The sequence below is a fragment of the Arachis ipaensis genome, chromosome B08 (assembly GCF_000816755.2).
Source record: "Arachis ipaensis cultivar K30076 chromosome B08, Araip1.1, whole genome shotgun sequence".
NCBI lineage: Eukaryota > Viridiplantae > Streptophyta > Magnoliopsida > Fabales > Fabaceae > Arachis > Arachis ipaensis.
Window position 1 is genome coordinate 118,445,797 of NC_029792.2, and position 20,463 is coordinate 118,466,259.

The 20,463-nt window shown below is 38.7% G+C and overlaps 3 protein-coding genes across 3 annotated transcripts; 2 read left to right on the plus strand and 1 right to left on the minus strand.

Moving 5' to 3' along the window:
- Positions 664-1,577, plus strand: LOC107611563 (extensin-2-like). The gene has a single exon (XM_016313474.2). It carries the CDS (start codon positions 965-967, stop codon positions 1,493-1,495), a length of 531 nt encoding a protein of 176 aa, XP_016168960.2. The 5' UTR covers positions 664-964; the 3' UTR covers positions 1,496-1,577.
- On the plus strand, positions 12,369-13,118 carry LOC107611562 (protein FAR1-RELATED SEQUENCE 5-like). Its single transcript, XM_016313473.1, has one exon. It carries the CDS (start codon positions 12,369-12,371, stop codon positions 13,116-13,118), a length of 750 nt encoding a protein of 249 aa, XP_016168959.1.
- LOC107611560 lies at positions 18,931-19,612 on the minus strand. Its single transcript, XM_016313471.1, has 3 exons — positions 19,533-19,612; positions 19,358-19,454; positions 18,931-19,260 (listed from the first exon to the last, which is right to left on the minus strand). The coding sequence occupies exons 1-3, from the start codon at positions 19,610-19,612 to the stop codon at positions 18,931-18,933; spliced, it is 507 nt and encodes a 168-aa protein (XP_016168957.1).

The following is a 20,463-nucleotide window of genomic DNA, read 5'->3' on the forward strand; positions in this document are numbered from 1 at the left end:
AAAATTAATAAAGAATTAGAGAAACATTTATTTACATATGTCTATAGAAAATATTTCAATTCTACTTTTCTACCATATGTCATCATGCATGGTTTATATTTTGTTAGCACATTGATAAGGGTTTTTTTCTTTTTTTTTTCTTTTGAGGCAGTTTAAACATTATTCACCGACAAAAATGTGAGCACAAAAGCAAATATATAACACTAATTAATAACACGTTTTTATAATCCAGAAATATATATTGCTAAATATGGATGAAAGAACAAATAAATCAAAGTATAAAGAAATTAAAAAGACATGTTAGAGCAAGTTAGTGATTGACTTTGATAAGCTGCTTCACACTTTGGAGTTTGGAGTGCCCGAAGAGAAATAATAACACTCTTGAATCTTGATAGTTGATACATCATACATATGCTACTAATTAATAAAACTGGTTCCTCAAGACGTGCGTATGCCATCACCAACCCTCTCAAATAACCTTGACTTTGTGGAAAATGTGAACTTTGTTTTATGGAAGCCACATTAAGTTGAAAACTAATAAGGCGGCAATCTATTAATGAATTTAACAAATAATTGTTATAAGTCAAGGTATTGGATGCTTGCACTATATAGGGTTGCAATCCTCACTATGCCAAGCAACAAAAATAAACCCTAATTAGTAAGGAAAAGAGGACTAATTAGGGTTTAACACTTAATAAGAGTTAGTTGTTATGGGAACCTCAATGACATGGAAGCATTTGCCTCCGCTCATTGGGAATAGATCCTCTCAATTGTTGAAAAAAAATTGAGGGAATAAAGTGTGATCTATAACCCTTCAATACACTCTCTCTCATGTTTTCTTTTGATCCTACCTATAACAATTAATAGTGAGAGATTACACTTTACTCCCTCAATTGTTAAAAAAAATTGAGAGGATCCATTTCTCCACTCATTTATGCATTAGCATTTTGCTTAATTGCTATCAATGTTGCTGCTGATGATGATCAGAGTCCTTAATTATTATGGAAGCCACAACTCTCCCTACCACCCAGCTCCACAGGCGGCGCCACCCGCACATAAACCTCACCCACCCTATATGTACAAGTCTCCCCCTCCTCCATCTTCATACATTTACAAGTCTCCACCACCACCTTCTCCGTCGCCACCTCCTCCATATTATTATAAATCTCCTCCTCCACCTTCTCCTTCTCTTTCTCCACCACCTCCATATATCAACAAATCTCCTCCTCCTCCCTATTATTTTAACTCTCCACCCCCACCACCATATATCTACAAGTCTCCTCCTCCACCCTCACCTTCACCACCACCTCCATATTTCTACAAGTCTCCTCCACCACCATCCCCATCACCATCACCTCCTTATATCTATAAATCGCCACCACCATCATCTCCATCACTACCACCACCATATGTCTACAAGTCTCCACCACCTCCTCCATATTTTTACAAGTCACCACCTCCACCTTCTCCGTCACCTCCTCCACCATATATTTAATTAAAAGTCTCCACTGCCACTCTTCACCTTCACTTCCTCCTCCTTACGTTACAACTCACCACCTCCATCAAAGCAAGCCTATCTCTGTCCACACATCACTTCCGCCTCCCGAGTATTAAGCTTGCATTAAAAGCGCTTTAATTTGAATTCTTCTAATAATATTATGTTCAACATTATTTTGGTGATAACAGGTTCTACGCCATATATATAAAGGCAACTAGAACCTAGTTATTATTATATATGAATATATCCTTATATTTCAATTTATTATCATATTTTCATGAAATCCTAACGCAATGTTATCAGAATTCTGTTTCATTCTTTGCATATGATCATCAGATCTCAGTGAAATTCACGAACTTGTAAAACCAAAGTTTAGTTTGATAACAATATTATGATAATAATAACCTAAGGATAAATTTAAAAAATGCAAATTTATTTACTTTATATTTTTACAAACAATGCAAGCAGCAAAATAAATGAAAGAGAAAATAAAATGAACGTTGAAGACACTTGCGCGAGCTATCATGGCAAATATTTATTTGAAAAAATAAGAGTCAATCATAATGTGAAAAAGTTTAGAAGATAATAATTTTTACTTGTTAATGATCAAATATTTACTTTCCGAAAAAGCTTTATCTGATCATCATATTACTGTTGGAAATAAGTAGTATGACCACAATCTAATAAATTATGTGTCAAATAATTTGTTATTGTTATTATATTAAAATATTAATATAATAAAGTCTTTGATTAAATTTAGAGATTTATCATTGTGATAGTGATCATAATATTGAGAGATAAATCTTTTATAATTTAATCTAAATTATTCTTGGTCATAGGATTATTAAAAAGGACATTAATAATCCAAAAAGATCAATATATATATATATATATATAAATAATGGTCTTCATTGGATGAAGATTAATAGATCTCATTTACTAAATTATATATATAGATGGTGCATATATAGATATGACCATTGAACTGACTCAATTTGAGAATTCTTAATGGTTATAATTACCACATATTTGTCAATAGGATATTCTCAAGATGAACATGGTAATAGGGTTTTCTTTGACCTGCCATTGTCATAATAATTAACAATGTATTTATTATACTTTGATTCCGGACACCTAATACCCTGGAGTACTAGTTGAATGGATATTGGATATAATTTAAATACTTGTAAAATTAATGATTAGTCAATAAAAAATCCGTCAGCTCTCACTAAAGAGTTTGAGCTCTATGATTGATTGTGTACTAAAAATATAAACCTTTTTTGTACATAATTAATTTTTATAATGACCTACAAACATGGTAAAAAAAGAGTTAAGTTCCTCCTAAAGGTATTGGGCTAAAAGGATGGAACCCAAAAGAACACCTTAAGGAGTTAAATTTCTCTTCAGTGGGAACTATATTGGTGGAAGTGGATTGGTTGGATTTGGAGTGTAAAGGTGTCATCTAGTTGAAAGAAAACCAAACTAGATGTCCCTTCACTAATGTCACATGTCAGGAGCTTTAGTTTAACGTGTGAGAATCAACTTCCTACCTTTTCAGTTGACAAGACTTGAGGTGACAGGAGTACCTAAAGATATTTTGGAAAGAGCAGTAAACCAAATGTCAGACTAAAACCATTGGCCAAGGGGTGTCCTCTTCATCATGGTTTTACACTATAAAAAGGACCTCAAGTCACCTCTGTAAGGCACTTCACTTTTCACCTTCAACCACACTTCACTTTTCACCTTCACCTTCAACCAGACTCTCACTTTTCACTTTCATCTTCATCTTCTTCTTCACAGACCTTTCTGACTTCTGAAGCTAAGAAGCTAAAAAATCCATCTTTTCCTCTACCCAAATTTTCTTTCATTGTTCTTCATTTCATTCACCACCTTCACGAGTAAAAACTAGCGTTCTGGTGTTCCACCAAAACGCTCAACAACCATTAACCAACCCTTGTCCACTTTAAACAAAGCTCATTCATCCTCTTGTGACATTAGTAGAGGTCTCAACACTTGTTCTCCACCTCTCTTCCTCATTATTAGTTCTTGTATTGCTTATTTGCCATTAATAGAAGTGTCTTCCTCACAAATTTACTTACCCCTAATCTCTCATCTTAACTATTATTTTTCACTTAATCTATTTTTCACGAAACCCACCCGAATCATCTGGCGACTCTACTGGGGAGGAACACTTCGACGTGATGGCTGAATCTAGCAATACTCATCCTGGGCAGAATCGACCACCTAAGCGACGCTCAATAACTCCTCGGGATCTCAACCTCAGCTTGGGATCACCTCAAGACGAGGACGGACACAACCAAGAAGAGGAACACATGGAGCAGCAGAATCTGGGTGCAGGAGGAGAAGGAGCTCATGCCCATGCAAATTTCTTCACACCCCATGCTGGAGGTACCACTGGCATGCACACTTATGTAACTAGGGTGCAGGAGGAGAAGGAGCTCATGCCCATGCAAATTTCTTCACACCCCATGCTGGAGGTACCGCTGGCATGCACACTTATGTAACTATTCCTGCTCATGTGTACAACTATATGATAGACAACCAAACAAAGATGCAAGCTTTGATCACGGAAATGATGGCTAGAGATCAAACGAGGTATAGAACCCCCTCACCGCCTCCATTCGCGAACCAGGAGAATATGGAGGAAGGCGAGAACACCCCAGTCACTCGTAGGGAGTTGGCACATATTTTAAAGGGCAAAGGAGAAGCAAGTGAACCCACTTGGGAGATAAGTCCACCATTCGGGCATCATATTTTGGCAAAACCGTACCCTAAGGGGTACCAACCACCTACCTTTTGTAAATTTGATGGTACTGGAAGTACTAAAGAACACATCCTGTCATTCTTGGATGATCTCAGGGTGTTCAGGAACCACCAGGAGCTCAAGATCAAGGAGTTCTCAAAATCACTGACAGGAAGGGCATTCACGTGGTATTGCAAGTTGAAAGCCAGTAACATCAACACCTGGTTGCAATTAGTAACGGAGTTCTGCAACAAGTTCCTGGAAGAGGAACCCTCCATGCACATCATGGACCTGGGGAGAGTGAAACAGAGACAAGGAGAAGGATTGGTAGCGTTCGTCAAGAGGTACAGAGATCAAGTTTTACTTTGTATAGACACTCTCTGAGAGCCACAATTGGTGTACGGGTGTATTAGAAATGTGGAAGATGGATCCCAAATTTATCTTTCTATGAGCAACATAAACACTTTCTCTGAGCTCTTAAAGAGAGCATCTGACATAACAGAGGCAATGAAGCGCAATGGAAGGACATACATGTTAACTAAAGCAGCCAGCAAGTATATATATAAATCAGATGGTATAGTATATAATATGCCATTGAAATTCTAAACAACAAGATTCGAAAAAAAATCTATCAGCAACAAATTAGCCCTTCATCACGTTGAAATTAAACAGATTATGACATGTACTTTAGTAATTAATTAATGAGATTAGCATGTGCAGTAAAAACATGCAGGTCCTTAAAAACTCAGCCATATAATTTTTCGAGTTAATTACTATAATATAGTAATTAAAATTTACCCTCCACTCTGTCCACCATATTTTTCGAGTATCATCATCTGCCTCATCAAAACTCAGCCAAGTCTTGTTGTAGTTTTTCTTAAAAACCCGAGAAATACGCTTCAAACTAGGCTTACGTGGGTGTCAACTACATCAAAAACCAAAAAAAAATGATAAGGACAGATTACTTAGTAAAAATGAGACATGCAATTCATAAAATTTAAAGCAAATAACAAACCATTTGGCACCATCATATCTAAGCTTGGGAGCACTTGTGCTGGAGTGACCAGTGGCGGTGGATATTCCTTGACCATGAGTATCTTGGATACCATTAGATGTGGTTTGTCTTTCCCCACAAGATCCTGCTCGACTGGGCACTACAATAGCTGGATCACTCTGCACACCATGTGAGGCAGTGTTGGAAGGTTCATTGGCTTGTTGTGTGCATGATCTTGGCACACCCGGAGTAGGCATCATGTGTATCTGAGGCTCCTGACAAGAGAGGGTAGTTGTAGCAATAGGTGGCGGTCTCCCATTGGTCGGAGCAGTCGTGGCTGATGATGACCCAACAATAGTGTATGGATCCGCATGTAAGTCAAGAGGGTGACCAGTAGAAAGCCTAGGCCTCCCCTTTCGGCCTCGGCCTCGGCCACGGCCACAGCCACAGCTGCAATCTCTGTCTCTACCAACCATATTCTATACTGTATTCCAACTTTCCAAATTTTTTGATGTGGGGGCTGCTTCTCAATACTGTATTAAAAGATAAAACAGAAAATTAAAAAAAAAGCATTAGATGCCAAGCACTTTTTTCTAACACATACAGTTTCTACTACAAGATAAAGATGCTTGTGAACACTCAAAAAAAGGCTCAATCAGATGCAGAAAACAAAAGGATAAAAGAATGTAGACAGTTTATATGAATGAGTAAACATGAACTGTACTCTTTTTAGCTTCATATGGACCATCAAGATGATATACATAATAGATATGGATGATTCTGCCTGGATTTATCCATGTTAAACAAACAAACCAGGACCACAATCTTCATAAGAAAACAATAACATCAAAAAAGGAAATACAACACATTGATAAAAGAAAGAAATAATAGCAGAATCAATACATGATTATGTGATGACCAATTCAATCCGAAAGCTGCAATGACCACCAAAACCACAAACCAGCATCATCTTATGACTTAAACAGAGGGAGAAAATAAAAACCTAATTCCTCAGAATCTAAATTATATCAGTGTCATCTTCCACACGCACACACTAAACATTTATTTTCACAACTAAATTGCTTGTGATTTGAATTACAAGTAATCGATACAAGAAATTACGAAATATGAATTACAACTAAAACCTCAATCCGAGAATTCTAAACTTCCATCATCATCATCAATGTAAGCATCATCGTCATCATAGATCTCAACGTCATCATCCTCCTCATTATTTACATTAGGAACCTGGAGGTTAGCTACTTGAAGTTGTATCATATCAATATCTCCTGATGTAGATGCTAATGATGTTGGAAACTCGGTTTCTGAAATGATCCTAGCATGTGGAGGTTCATCATTCTGATACACCTCAGTTTCAGACTCATTTTGTGTCTCCTCTATTATTTTTCGCGGTTTACATGTAATCACAACCTTCCAATTACACTTACAGCCTTGTGGATATGGCATGTAATACACTTATCTAGCTTTTTGTGCAAGGATGAATGGATCGTAACTCCCATATCTCCTAGTAGGTAATACTTCAGTTATTTTGTAGTCTTTGTGTCTATGCATTCCCCGAGGCTTGGTAGGGTCATATCACTCACAGTAAAACAAGGTGACTCTCAAACTAACAAGACTTGGATATTTAACAATCAAAATCTCTTTAAGAGTACCATACCAGTCAGATGCATCATTCTCTCTATCACCTTTAACATATATACCTGTATTATCTGTCTTCTTTCCACATGCATGCTCAGAAGTATGAAATCTATACCGTTGACCTTGAACATACCGACACTCGTTGCCCTAGTTTTTGGACCGAATGCTAAACTCAATAGATGAGGACAAGTTATGCCATTCCGGTTCGCTCTTGTTCTCTTAGACATTACATGTGGCTCAAAGTAATAAGAACAATAACTTGATGTCTCTCTAGCCAGGTATGCTTGACAAATTGAATCCTCTATTCTAGCCCGATTCTTCACCGATCTCTTATACATGCCTATTTTACGCTCAAATGGATACATCCACCTATACTGAGCTGGTCCACAAACACGTGCCTCATATGCCAAGTGAATTGGTAGATGCTCCATTACGTCAAAAAAAAGCAAGAGGAAAATTTCTTTTTAACTTGCACAAAATAACAGGAATATTAGCTTCCATTTGTACAAGATCATTAACCCAAAGAGTAGATGAACAAAGGTCCCTAAAATATTGACTTATTTCGGTCAACAGTTTTCACACGTGGTCTGGCAACTCTTTGAAGGATAATGGAAGTAAACACTCCATAAATACATGACAATCATGAGTTTTCATTCCAAACAATTTCCTCCCCTGACATCGACACACCTTTATAAATTTGAAACATATCCATCTGGCATTTTCAACTCTTGTACCCATTTACAAATATTTTTTCGTTGTTGGAGTGTCAAGACATAGTTACCCTTAGGCTTTGTCCAATGACCTTTATGTACCTCCACCAAATTCAAATCTGGTCGCCTACAAAGTACAGCCATGTCTAACCTTGCCTTTTCATTGTCTTTTGTTCTTTGAGTATCCATAACAGTATTCATTATGTTATCAAAAACATTATTCTCAATATGCATTAGATCCAAACAATGACGAACCAAATGATCTTTTCAATATGGGAGATCCCAAAATATACTCCCTTTGGTCCAATTGTGTTCCACCCCATATCCGCTCAATCACACTTGTCCTCCTGTGTCAACTATTTTATTTAGAATATTGTCTAACTCTTTTCCAGACCTATTCGCCGTTAAGCCTAATAGGAGGTTCTTCATCCTCCTCAACATTCTTCTTAAAACCAACTTTATTACACCTATAAGGATGACCTTCAGGTAAATATCTCCTATGACAGTCAAACCACGAATTCTTTTCGCCATAATCTAACCAAAAAGTCTTGGTATCCTCCATGCATATTAGACACGCTAATCTTCCCCCCATGCTCTAACCAGACAACATTTTATAAGCAGGAAAATCGTTAATAGTCCACATTAATGCGGCCTTTAACTAAAAATTCATCTTTCTATGAATGTCGTATGTTAGGACGCCTTCGTCCCACAACTCTTTAAGTTCATCTATCAATGGTTGAAGATAAACATCAATTTTTGCTTTAGGATTTTCTTTTTTAGGTATGATGCACGTTAGAAACAAGAAAGGATCATTCATACACATATGAGGTGGAAGGTTATAAGGGGTGACTATAACAGGCCAGCAAAAGTACGGTGTACTAAAATGAACATTAGGAGAAAACCCATAAAAACAAAGTCCAAGTCTAACATTACGCGGTTCGCTTGTAAAATGAGGATACTTGGTATCAAAATATTTCCATGCTTCACCATGAGAAGGATGTGTCATCATCACGTCGTCGTTTCTGCGATTTTCGTGATGCTACAACATATGAGGGGCAGTACTCATTGATGCATACAACCTTTGTAGCCTTGGAATCAATGGCAAATAATGCATTCTTTTATATGGAACCTCTTTATTTTTACCCTTCCTAGGCTTAAATCTCTGCTCCCTACAAAATTTATATTGTCTAAGATCTTTGTCCTCTTTGTAATATATCATACAACCATTGACACAACAATCTATCTTAACCTCCTTAAACCCAAGCTGGGAAACAATTTTCTTAGCTTCATAGTAATTAGCAGGAATTTCATTTGGAGTTGTTTGCATTTCTCTAAACAAAGTTACCCACTGGTCAAAAGATTCCTGGATTGGTTTTCCTCTGATTTATACTCAGCATCCTACTAGCAAGTGACAATCGTGAATGGATACAATTAGAAATTTGTTTATAAACATGAATCATATTTGCTTATATAACTTATAAATTAAGTTTGATTATAGATTTGAACATAAGACTACTACTTTCTTATACAAGTGACTTGATTTACGACTGATTTACGGTCGAGTAAGGACACCAATGCTTCCAAAGGACCAACAATCGTCCAATTCTGTCTTCTTCTCTTTGTTTTATGTTTACTCACACCGGATTCTTGAATTTATGTTTCAGTGTTTGCATTCTATTGAGTTTTGACACTTAGAAAATAGTTGAAGTCATGATCATCAAGAACTAAGAAAATGAAGACCATTTCTCACTCATTCATTGTGGCTTTTGATTGTTAATTAGTTTAATCAAGTTGTGGACTAAAGAGTGTAAAACCAATTTTTTATACATTAATAGATAAGAGAATTCACCATAATTATTAAAAAATAATAATGTCACTCTTATTTTTTATAATATTATTGTTCACATATATATTATCTAAGTTGATGAAAAAGTATATATAGACCACATAGGAATGAATTTAGTGTCATCATATACATAAGAAAGACTAATATACATAAGCTAGCTAAATACAGAACATGCAACTAACTGACTAGATATCAGATTGATTAGTGCATAATACACTAATTTAGTGTGATCATATACATAAGAAATACTAATATATCAAAGTAGAGTCTAGACAGATTATTTCTATTCCTTTGAATCACTAACTGATGAGATGTCAGAGGAAAGTGATGAACCCCTATGAGTTGTAGTATATATGTTCAACATTCTCTTCTGTGGGTGCATCAATAAGTGACTTTATGAAATATTATTTACTTTGATAAATAAAATTATTTGACATTAATCTATTTTTTTTCTTAGTCATACAATTCACACACATTCACACTCAACACATACTCTATTAAGGCTTCATCCACTGTATCTAGTGAAAGTTATGGACTTCCATTTATGATTTATCCTTCTAATTGCTTTTTTGAAAAAAAATAAAATATATATTTGCTTTCAAGCTCATAAATATATTAATAACTATTTGCGAGTCCAGTTTGGTTATTAGGGAAGGATCATATTCATACGATAACTCAGGTGAGAAATTGTTGTTAGGAAAATAATTTCAAATCACCTATTTTTTTTCTCTCTCTCATACACATCATGATTTTTCTCTGTAAATTCCTTAATTTATGCTGTTCTTTTTATTAATGGCATTTCAATATTAATATTTTTTGTTTGTTTTTTTCCTCTCCTTATGTTGTTTACAAGGCATTGCTTACAAAGGCAGCCTCTAACGATCCTAAAACTGGTTATATTTTAATTGAATTTTTAGGATATGTTATTCTCTGGTTTGCTTTCTCTATATTCAAACAAAGAAAGGTATCCATCTTGGTTTCTTAGTTCATTAGTACTATAAATTATTATTAATAAAATATTTTAAGTATTTTTATTTAATAAGTAAAAAATAAATATATTAAAAATTAAAATTTTGTGCTTTAAAAAAATTAATTTATTATCTTAACATATGTCTTTAAAACACATATTGAATAAATCCTATAAAAAATTGTAGCAGTTATATTAACTTTCATATAATATCAGTGTTATATGTCATTTTAATCAATTTCTTTTTTGTAGTGTATGTTGCTACTTATGATTGGTGGACAATTTTAGAGGCTATATAAAATACAAAAAACAAAAGGATAAAATTGAGGCAAACAAATCTTTTAAAAAAAATTTATTATTTTTAGTTATTAATTTAATTTTTTAATCTAATAATTTATTAATATATTTTTAGTCAATATTTTTAAATATTATTAACTAATTATTAGTCAAAAATATAAATTATAATATTCTTCTAACATTTTTTTAAATAAATAGAACAAATGATCCTGAACAGATAATTTACGATAATAGTGTATGTAAAAAAATAGAAAAAGAGTTAAAGTGAAAATATTCTGAACTCATATTTGTATGCTTTATTTTCTTCAAAACTACTTATCAAAATTGGAAAAGAAAAATTGAAAATATCATTAGTATTTAAAGTTATCTTTCTAACAAATTTAAATATAAGATTAATGCAATAATGTTGTTTCAATTCAAGCAATGTTACTAAAAGTGTCTGTGTATGAAAATAGGAAAGTGAGTGGAGGTTGTTTGTGTAACTTCTATCAGGGCACGAATTCGGTACGCGGGCCCAGTTAGCGCACCAAAACGCCATTTTGGTGTTTGGCGCACTGGTCAGCCAGGGAGCGCCAAAATGAAATCTAATGCTTTTCCTGGGTTCTTTCTGCAATTTCATATAAAATAGGGGGTCATTTTTACGATTTTTAAAATGCATACAATTAACTTAATTGTTAGAATTAGCTGGACACTTAGTATTTGGTTATCAACTATTACTGCCGCCCTATTCCTCCCCTTCCCCTCCGTCGCAATCGCGTCCTCTTCCTCGCCTTCCCCTCCGTCGCAATCGCACCGTCCCTTCCTATCTCCACCACCGAGAACGACTAAAGCCTCCCCACTCAGATAACTTCTTCTCCCCCCCAGTGTTAACGAGTCTGTTCAGGCGGATCCAAGCCCACAAATAGCCTCACCTCTGACGACGACGGAGCCTGATCTGCATTGTCGGTTGTCTTCGGCAGTTGATGGCTTCGCCGTCTCCATCAACGGAAAGAAGGTACCCGTTGTATTATCACCCTTCACTTGATTTACAAATATCCCCCTTTTTCTTCCTCATAGGACTTCAATTTTCTTTGGAGGACATCCCCCAATTTTGCGTGTTTCGCTAAATTACCACATTGTTGCTGTTTGGCACAGAGTTGCCGGGGATGAAGATACCACTGGGGGCATGCGCGTCGCCGATGAACCAGAAATGTCTGACGGAGCAGAGCACGGAGTTGGATCGTTTGAGGGCGAAGGCTCTGCAGGGATGGAGTCGGACGAGTACGACTTTCAGGAAGATGAAACAGAACACGACCATCATGCAGAGGCCGATGTCGACAATGGGGATGCGGTTGAATTGGAAGACAGTTTGGATGGCGCCGGAGGAATGTCTGACAATTATGCGGAAGACGAGTTTTACGCTGTTGATTCCGTGGAGTCGATAGGTTGGATTGATTTTTTAAACTTGAGCGAGGAGGATGTTTTCCGGTTTAATTTCGCAGACGTTGACATTGCATTTGAGTTATACCAGCAATATGCAAAGCACCATGGCTTCGGGGCGAGACGTTCCAGAAGCGAAAAACGCGGCGAAGTAAGGATACGGCAGGAGTTCGTATGCCACTGACAAGGGTACTGATCCCCGAAGTTCTACTCGATGCCTAACCGGCAAAAGAGGCCGAGGGCCGAGACACGTTGTGGATGCCCTGCAAGGATGCTACTCCGCGTGGACGATGAATCAGGACGTTGGCACGTTGCGTACTTTTCAGACGCGCATAACCACCACGTTCTTGAGTTGCGATTTTCTTCCATGCTTCCAGGCCATCGGAGGATGAGCGAAGCGGACATCGAGCAGATGAACGACATGCGCAAAGGGGGCATTGGCGTCTCCCGAATCCACGGTTTTATGGCGAGCCTAGCCGGCGGGTATCATAATGTCCTGTACACAACAAGGGACATGCACAATGTAAATGCGAAGCAACGAAGGGAGGGTGGCCTAGATGCGGAATCGTGCCAAAGGTATCTCCGAGAGTGCAAGACAAATGATCCAGCACTGTACTACAAGGAAGTTGTTGACGGTGAGGGCGTGTTGCAACATTTGTTTTGGTGTGACGGCACCAGCCAAATTGATTACCAGGTGTTTGGAGACATGGTTGCATCTGATGCAATGTACAAGAAAAACGTTTACCTTTCACCTCTTGTAGTATTCTCCGGTGTGAATCACCACAACCAAATGGTTGTCTTTGCCACTGCACTGGTGGCAGACGAGAAAGAAGAGACCTATGTCTGGCTGCTTCAACAGTTGCAAACTTCAATGAAAAGGAAGGCTCCCGTGTCCATAATAACCGACGGTGACAGGCAAATGAAGTCTGCGATCGAGCAAGTTTTTCTGGAGGCTCACCATTGACTCTGCGCTTGGCATCTACTCCGAAACGCCACGAGCAACATCGGAAAGCCCAAATTCACTAGGATGTTTAGGGATTGCATGCTTGGAGACTACGAGGTCCGAACATTCCAGAGAAAGTGGTTTGAGATAGTTGAGAAATTTGGCGTCGCCGATAAAAGATGGGTACAGGACATGTACGAGAGAAGGCACAGTTGGGCCACAACACACATACGGGGAAAGTTCTTTGCTGAATTTCGAACAACATCAAGGTGCGAGGGCTTGCACGCTGTGATATCACGGTATGTTAAGTCTCGATACAGCTACACTGAGTTTTTACGTCATTTCCATCGATGCTTGATGTTCGTGCGTGCAAAGGAGGTGGAGGCTGATTTTGAGTGTGCAAAGGGTGACCCTGTTATGACCACCAACCTGAAACAGCTGGAGCGGAGTGCAGCCGAGAACTACACTCGTGCAATATTCTATTTGTTTGTTCCCATTCTTGACAGGGCCTGCGCAATGAGGGTGGTTGACTCTGAAGACAACGGTTCCTATTTTATCCACACCGTCTCTCGATACGGCACTCCGGGGAAGGATTGGCGTGTTGTTGCAACGTCTGATACGAGGGAGGTCCGATGCACGTGCATGAGAATGGAATGTTTTGGGGTCCCCTGCGAACATATAATTGTGGTGCTTGTTCTTAACAATGTTCATGAGATCTCGTGGTCTCTGATATTGCCGAGATGGACCAAGGATGCAAAACTTGTGGCGGTGCAGTCGATGGGCATGATTTGGGATTCTGTACAACTGACGCAACACTGGTGCCTGATGGATTGGTACCGGAAAGTGTGAAAGATTGCATGTCACAGCACTGAAAAATTCCAGTTTGCAAGAGACATTGCCATGCTGATGCTGAAGCACTTCAAGAACGAAGATGCAGGGGACACCCGTTTTCCACCCAAGGGGCCACCTACTGAGGATGGCAGAGGCCCGGCGCGGAATCCACCCAGGCGCAATACAAAGGATAACAGTGCTCATGGTGGAAAGAAAACCCAGCGATGTCGTTTGTGCCGGGAGGTGGGACACAACAGGACGACTTGTCCAGACCGCCCCACGATGGAGTCATCCAGCGCAGTTGCAGATGACATGGATTCGATGGACACTGACATGGTGGTTAGTCGCTTTATAGATGATCTAGTTAAGTTTTCTGCCCTGTTAAATGGTTCTAATAATTTGTTTTTCACATTGGTGTCAGCTCTATGATAACCTATCCGGCGATATGTATGCGACCGCCGAGATTTCTTCGTTCCAATGCTCCGATAGTGACACGCAGGCTGGGTTTGCTAACAGCGACTTCGCTGGGACCAACACGTCCGGGCCTGTCATGTCTCTCGCCGATTGAGCAAAGGGGGCCTACAATCGTCACGACTGTGTGTTGCAACGGTAGGTTGGTCGAATCCTTTCACATTCTCCGGTAGGCTGTAGCCGTACACAGAATATTGTCTGCATTTCATCTGGGTACAGAACCGTCTATATGTCGTCGACGTTAAAACAAGTTTTTGCTATGTTGGCTTTCGTTGGTATGTGGTTGTGCTCTAGATAGAACAGGTTTTAATCGAGATTGAAGAAGTGGAGGTGTGAAGTGGTGTCATGCGAATAGCTGCAAATCCACTGTCAAACCTGATGTATTATTAATCGCTCGTTTTTGACCCTTTTGTTGAACCGAACATGTTAGTTAGGGACATCTTTATAGCGATTCTATGTGTAGTGGATATTTTGTATGTATGGTAAGTGGATATTTTGTATGTAACGTTTATGTGGACATTCAGATGGACGTCTCCTAAAAAAACTCCCTTCGTCCGCCTCTTTGCAGCAGACATTCGGAACTGGTTACGTCTTGTACTACCTTGTGTGCTAATTGGAAAATGCATGTGGTTCAATCACGGTTTTGAAATTCTTTGTAAGGGATCATGGCTTCTGGATGTAATTTAAAGCACACGCTTAAAACACCGGACATGATGAATAAAATACACTAAATGAAGCACGGCAACAAATCTCCGGATCCATCTTCAACCCAATTCCACTCCAAAGCAAGCAAAGCCCACATGACTCAAAGGCACATAGAGAAGCTAGATTAGGAATTTCATTTTGTAAATATTATTTTCATTTTTCATTTTCATTTTGTAAAAGCCTATATAAAGGCATTAATTTCATTTTAAAAAGGAGAGAGCTCCATTAGAGAGAATAGGAGGCTGGCTCCACTAGGGAGCATTAGGATTGGAGAGCTTTCCCTCTTCTAGTTTTTCTTTCTTTAAATTTGAATCTTGGATTGAGGGGAAAAGGAATTCTGTTTCCCTCTCGGTCTAAGATTTCTCTTGTTCTTCTTCTGCAATTTTAATTTCTCCTCTACTACAAGTTCCTTTGCTGCAAGTTTACAATTTAATTTACATTGAGCTTGATTTTGATCTTTGGTTCTCATTGCTTTCTGTTCTCACTGAATTCAATTTACTTTCAAGCAATTTAATTCTTCTGTAAGTGCTCTGCATTTTACATTTCTGTTCATGATCTGATTTACTTTTCCTGCAAGTTTAATTTTCTCTAAGCTTTGATCTATTGCTCTCTTTAATTTCCAGCACCCACTCCCCTTTACATTTAATACAATTTACATTTCTTGCAATTTAAGTTTCAGCTATTTTACTTTCTTGTTCTTTAAGTTACTGTCCAATTTACTTTCTGCACTTTAATTTTCCTTGTCATTTACTTTCTGCTGCATCAATTATCACTCAAATGTTAGCTTGACTAAACTAATCACCCACTAAAGTTGCTTGATCCATCAATCCCTGTGGGATCGACCTCACTCCCATGAGTTTTACTACTTGATGCGACCCGGTACACTTGCCGGTGAGTTCGGTGTTTTGGAAATTCATTTTTCCACAAAAACATCCATCAAGTTTTTGGCGCCGTTGCCAGGGATTGATTTATATCAACAATGATTAAGTGGGTGAGAAGTCTAGATCAAGCATTTTCTTTGTTTTTGTTCTCCATTTTAAATTGATAGCAAGGTGTTTGAGCTATTGCCTCACTAAGAAATTCTTTCTCTGTGACATGATTTTCAATTTTCATTGATGTTTACAAAATACAAATGGAGTTCAACTCATCTTATGGTCAAACAAAATTTTATGGGATATCACCCACCATCACCAATATCTAATGGTGGCTGGGAATATCACCAAGAAAATACAAATTCTAAGCACTCCAATCCATGGAGATTTGCTTCAGAGACACAAGATGAGCAAGAAAACCATATGGGATATTTTCTTCCACCACAAAATGATGCTAGTCATGATTCTAATGGTGGCAGGGAAGGGAATTCTAATGCTCCATATGATATTCATCCAACGATATCATCACTTGACCATGCTTCAACAGAAAGCCCCTTTCAAAACTTACCACACACACAAACTTCCATGAACCACTCAAGGCTCTCAAAGCTTGAGTCCATGCTCAAAAGATTTGCAGAGGAGAAAGAGAAATACCAGAAAGAACTAGAAAACTCCCTCAAAAACATGGAAGTGAAGGTAGGCCAATTGTTGAATGCAAGGAAGGAGGAAATGGAAAAACAAGAACACAAGGTCCCTGTGTCAAGTGAAATTGCAAAAAAGGAAGAGGTGGTGAAAGTATTGGAACCTGAACTTGCATATTCACAGAAGCCACTTGAGATGACAAGGGAACATGAAAACTCACAACTCTCTCAAACCTCCTTGAAACAAAACGGCTCAACAATTGAATCCATGATTGAAAGATATGAAGAGGAGATGAAGAAATGTTGGGAAGATCAACAAACCTCCTCAATGAAAAAGCTATTAAGTCAAATGTTGAGTGCACGGGAGGAAGTGGAAGAGCAAGAAAGTGAGAAAGACAACCAAAGAATTCCAAACTCAAGTGAAGCAGAGAAGTACATAGAGGAAAAGCTCATGGAACCACCAATTCAAAAGGCTTTAGATGAATACAAAACTCCAATAATCACACAGCAACCAAATCTTGAATCCAAAGAAGTGAAGGCAACTAGCAAGAACACCAATTCTGTCCCTAATCCAGCAAGCAAGATCAATCAAGCCATTTGCAAAAGGAAGCTTGCTGAGGAAAGGCCAAGACAAGGGGAAATAGCTGAATCTTCTCCCCCCTTAAGGTCATTCCTCTTAACAAACTGGAAGAAGAGGAAGAAAGTGAAGAACAACATGTCAAGCTAATGACACTAAAAGAGCACTTGTTAGGAGGTAACCCAACCGTAGGTGACATTTTTTCTCTGCTTTGTTTTCTTCCTTTGTTTAGTTTAAATTTCAATAAATTGAAATATGGTTGCATTCTAAGTTTGGTGTTGCTATGCAACAAATTTGGTTCTAATCCTTACAAGATACTTGCATCAATTCCAAGTGAAAGTGTCACACTAAGTTTGGTGTGCCACTTATTCTTTATGTAAAGTATTATGCTCACCTTCTTAAGTTTGCAATCACAATGTCTCTGTCTCTTGTGCCTTGACTATTATCTTTAATTTTGCTTGCTTAGAACACATATACTACTAACTTTTCATTGTGTAAGACATTCATGATCCATCTTAGCCCCGTAGCCATTGTTCTGATTGTTGCTTGAGGATGAGCAAGCATTATGAGTTTGGCAAGGGAAGAAGGAAGAATAGAGGAAAAGGACAACAATAATGAAGATGAACTACAAGGTTTTGACCTCAAACGTGAACCCAGACGTGAGTGACAGTAAAATGGCCATTCTGCATAATGCCTTCACGAAGATTTTTGAGCCAACGTTTGCCTCAAACGTTGACTCAAACGTGAATGTTCCAAAGTCCAAATTGCAAGCGGATTTCTTTTCAAGACCAATGCCATCCGGATCCATCTTCAACCCAATTCCACTCCAAAGCAAGCAAAGCCCACATGACTCAAAGGCACATAGAGAAGCTAGATTAGGAATTTCATTTTGTAAATATTATTTTCATTTTTCATTTTCATTTTGTAAAAGCCTATATAAAGGCATTAATTTCATTTCAAAAAGGAGAGAGCTCCATTAGAGAGAATAGGAGGCTGGCTCCACTAGGGAGCATTAGGATTGGAGAGCTTTCCCTCTTCTAGTTTTTCTTTCTTTAAATTTGAATCTTGGATTGAGGGGAGAATTTGTTCTTTAAGTTACTGTCCAATTTACTTTCTGCACTTTAATTTTCCTTGTCATTTACTTTCTGCTGCATCAATTATCACTCAAATGTTAGCTTGACTAAACTAATCACCCACTAAAGTTGCTTGATCCATCAATCCCTGTGGGATCGACCTCACTCCTGTGAGTTTTACTACTTGATGCGACCCGGTACACTTGCCGGTGAGTTTGGGTGTTGGAATTCGTTGCCACAAAAATATCATCAGTGGCTGGGGGGTTTAGGATACAAGAGTTCTCAATATATATGCAGCCGCGCCGCTCGAAGACACACACATGGCCGTGTCTTAGTTGACATGCTGTTGCTAAGGCACACCAGCCCATTCCAAAACATCCGTTTGTCCTCCCGACATAGTGCGTATATTGAACGGTCCACGCGCCCCTCTCGTTTGTAATCGAAATTGGGCTATCCTCGTATACTCCCGGCAGAGGGGGGACATTCGGCTGGAAGCGAGGACATATTTTGTAGGGTGAGAGCAATGAAATAATTGAATAGAACAATAGCACCGGAAATAGTTGCCTTTAAAAATAACTGTCGGGAGACTTATGAGAAAACGGGTTGGCAGTCTATGCACGATTGGGCTGACAAAGAAGGGATTGGTCGATCTGAACCCATCGGCTATGTGCCTTGACTTGGGGCCGTCGGATAGCTTATACAAGTGGAGTCCGTCCCCGGCTCGGCATGGGCCAAGTAGTTGATTTCCATTGTATGACCGTTGAAGAACATGACATACGTGGTGTTTTGAGCTTCGTGATAACGGAACAGCACCAGCCACTGATCCCTTAGGCCGTAGTGTTCCCGGACAGCGTCCCATCCTCCATGAGGCACGATCCTTCCATTAGGTTCCATATTCCAGCCCACGTGATGATGATGTCCTGTAGGCGTGGTTAGGGTCAGGGGTCGCGGTAGGGACCGGCCATAATCCCGCGAGAACCATAGCGGGAGCATCTGTAGCAGATGGTGGAAAAAAAAAGGTTTACAATGTGACACACATGGATGGATTGATGATTGCAGGTAGTAAAGGAATTGAAATTGGCATCTATACCAGTGTATCGAGGTCGTTCACCAGGATTATCGCGAAGAACTGGACTGTATAGTTGCCATGTGCGGGGATTGCTGGAAGACTTCCATTACGCAAGTTTCTGGTACAACGTAAAACAGCATAAAACAAACGCCTTAGCCGAGTGCATACAGAAAACCCGCTAGAATAATCTTGTTACCTTCCATAGTTGATCTCGTAGTATCTTGCGTCATGGATGGCCACGTAGAAAAACTTTGGTTGGTGATACGAAAATAGCATTGTGTTACCGATTCAAAGATGGTAGTGTTCGTAAAAGGCTCGCCACCCTCTGGTGAAGACGATTCGATGTGGATGCTCCTCCTCGACAACCCAGGAGATGCTCCACGACTGACCATTTGTGGTGCTTACCTCGATGGGGTTGCTCATGTTCTCCCGGACAGCGTTGAAGAAGGGCGCTGGCATTCTCTGCACGAGTAAGAAATTGATATTGATGTGGGCTTGCATGCGGGCCCTGGGGATATGGTAGTAGAACAAAAACAACTGAAAACTTACAAGTTGATTCTCCGTGTTGGGGATTATGAATCTGAAGAAGCGGAAATCAGCGAGCGTCGGCATTGTCATACCTCGCCTGTGATTTCTTTGATGGTTTCCGGTTCTTTACTGCCGGGAGTTTTTGAGTCTCTAACAATGGGTTCCCTTCTTCGAAAAGTTTGCATTTTTTTATTTTTTTGGTAAATGAGAAACGTACGCGCGTTAAATAGGCGAAACAACTCCCGCCTTTTTAAGTTTTTTTTTTAATAAATAACTATTAAACCTGATTAGACTGGGCATTAATGGGTCATTAATGTTGGTGCAATTACCAAGGGCAATAACCGGATTTCCAAAAAAACGCTAACCACCGAATGAGTTCAAGATTTAAACATAGCCTTAATCATTCATTCCATTGCGTGGGTCAGTGAATAGTCACTTCATATTGGCAGCCTTGCATTGGCGATGGATGGACGGATTGATGTAGGCGATGGAAGCAGGTAAGTTGTTCATAATTACTTTATTTTTTTGGTATCTTTACAGTTTTTAATTTTTTTTCTTGGAACATAACTTTTTTTTTTCTCATGCTGGAAAATAACTTT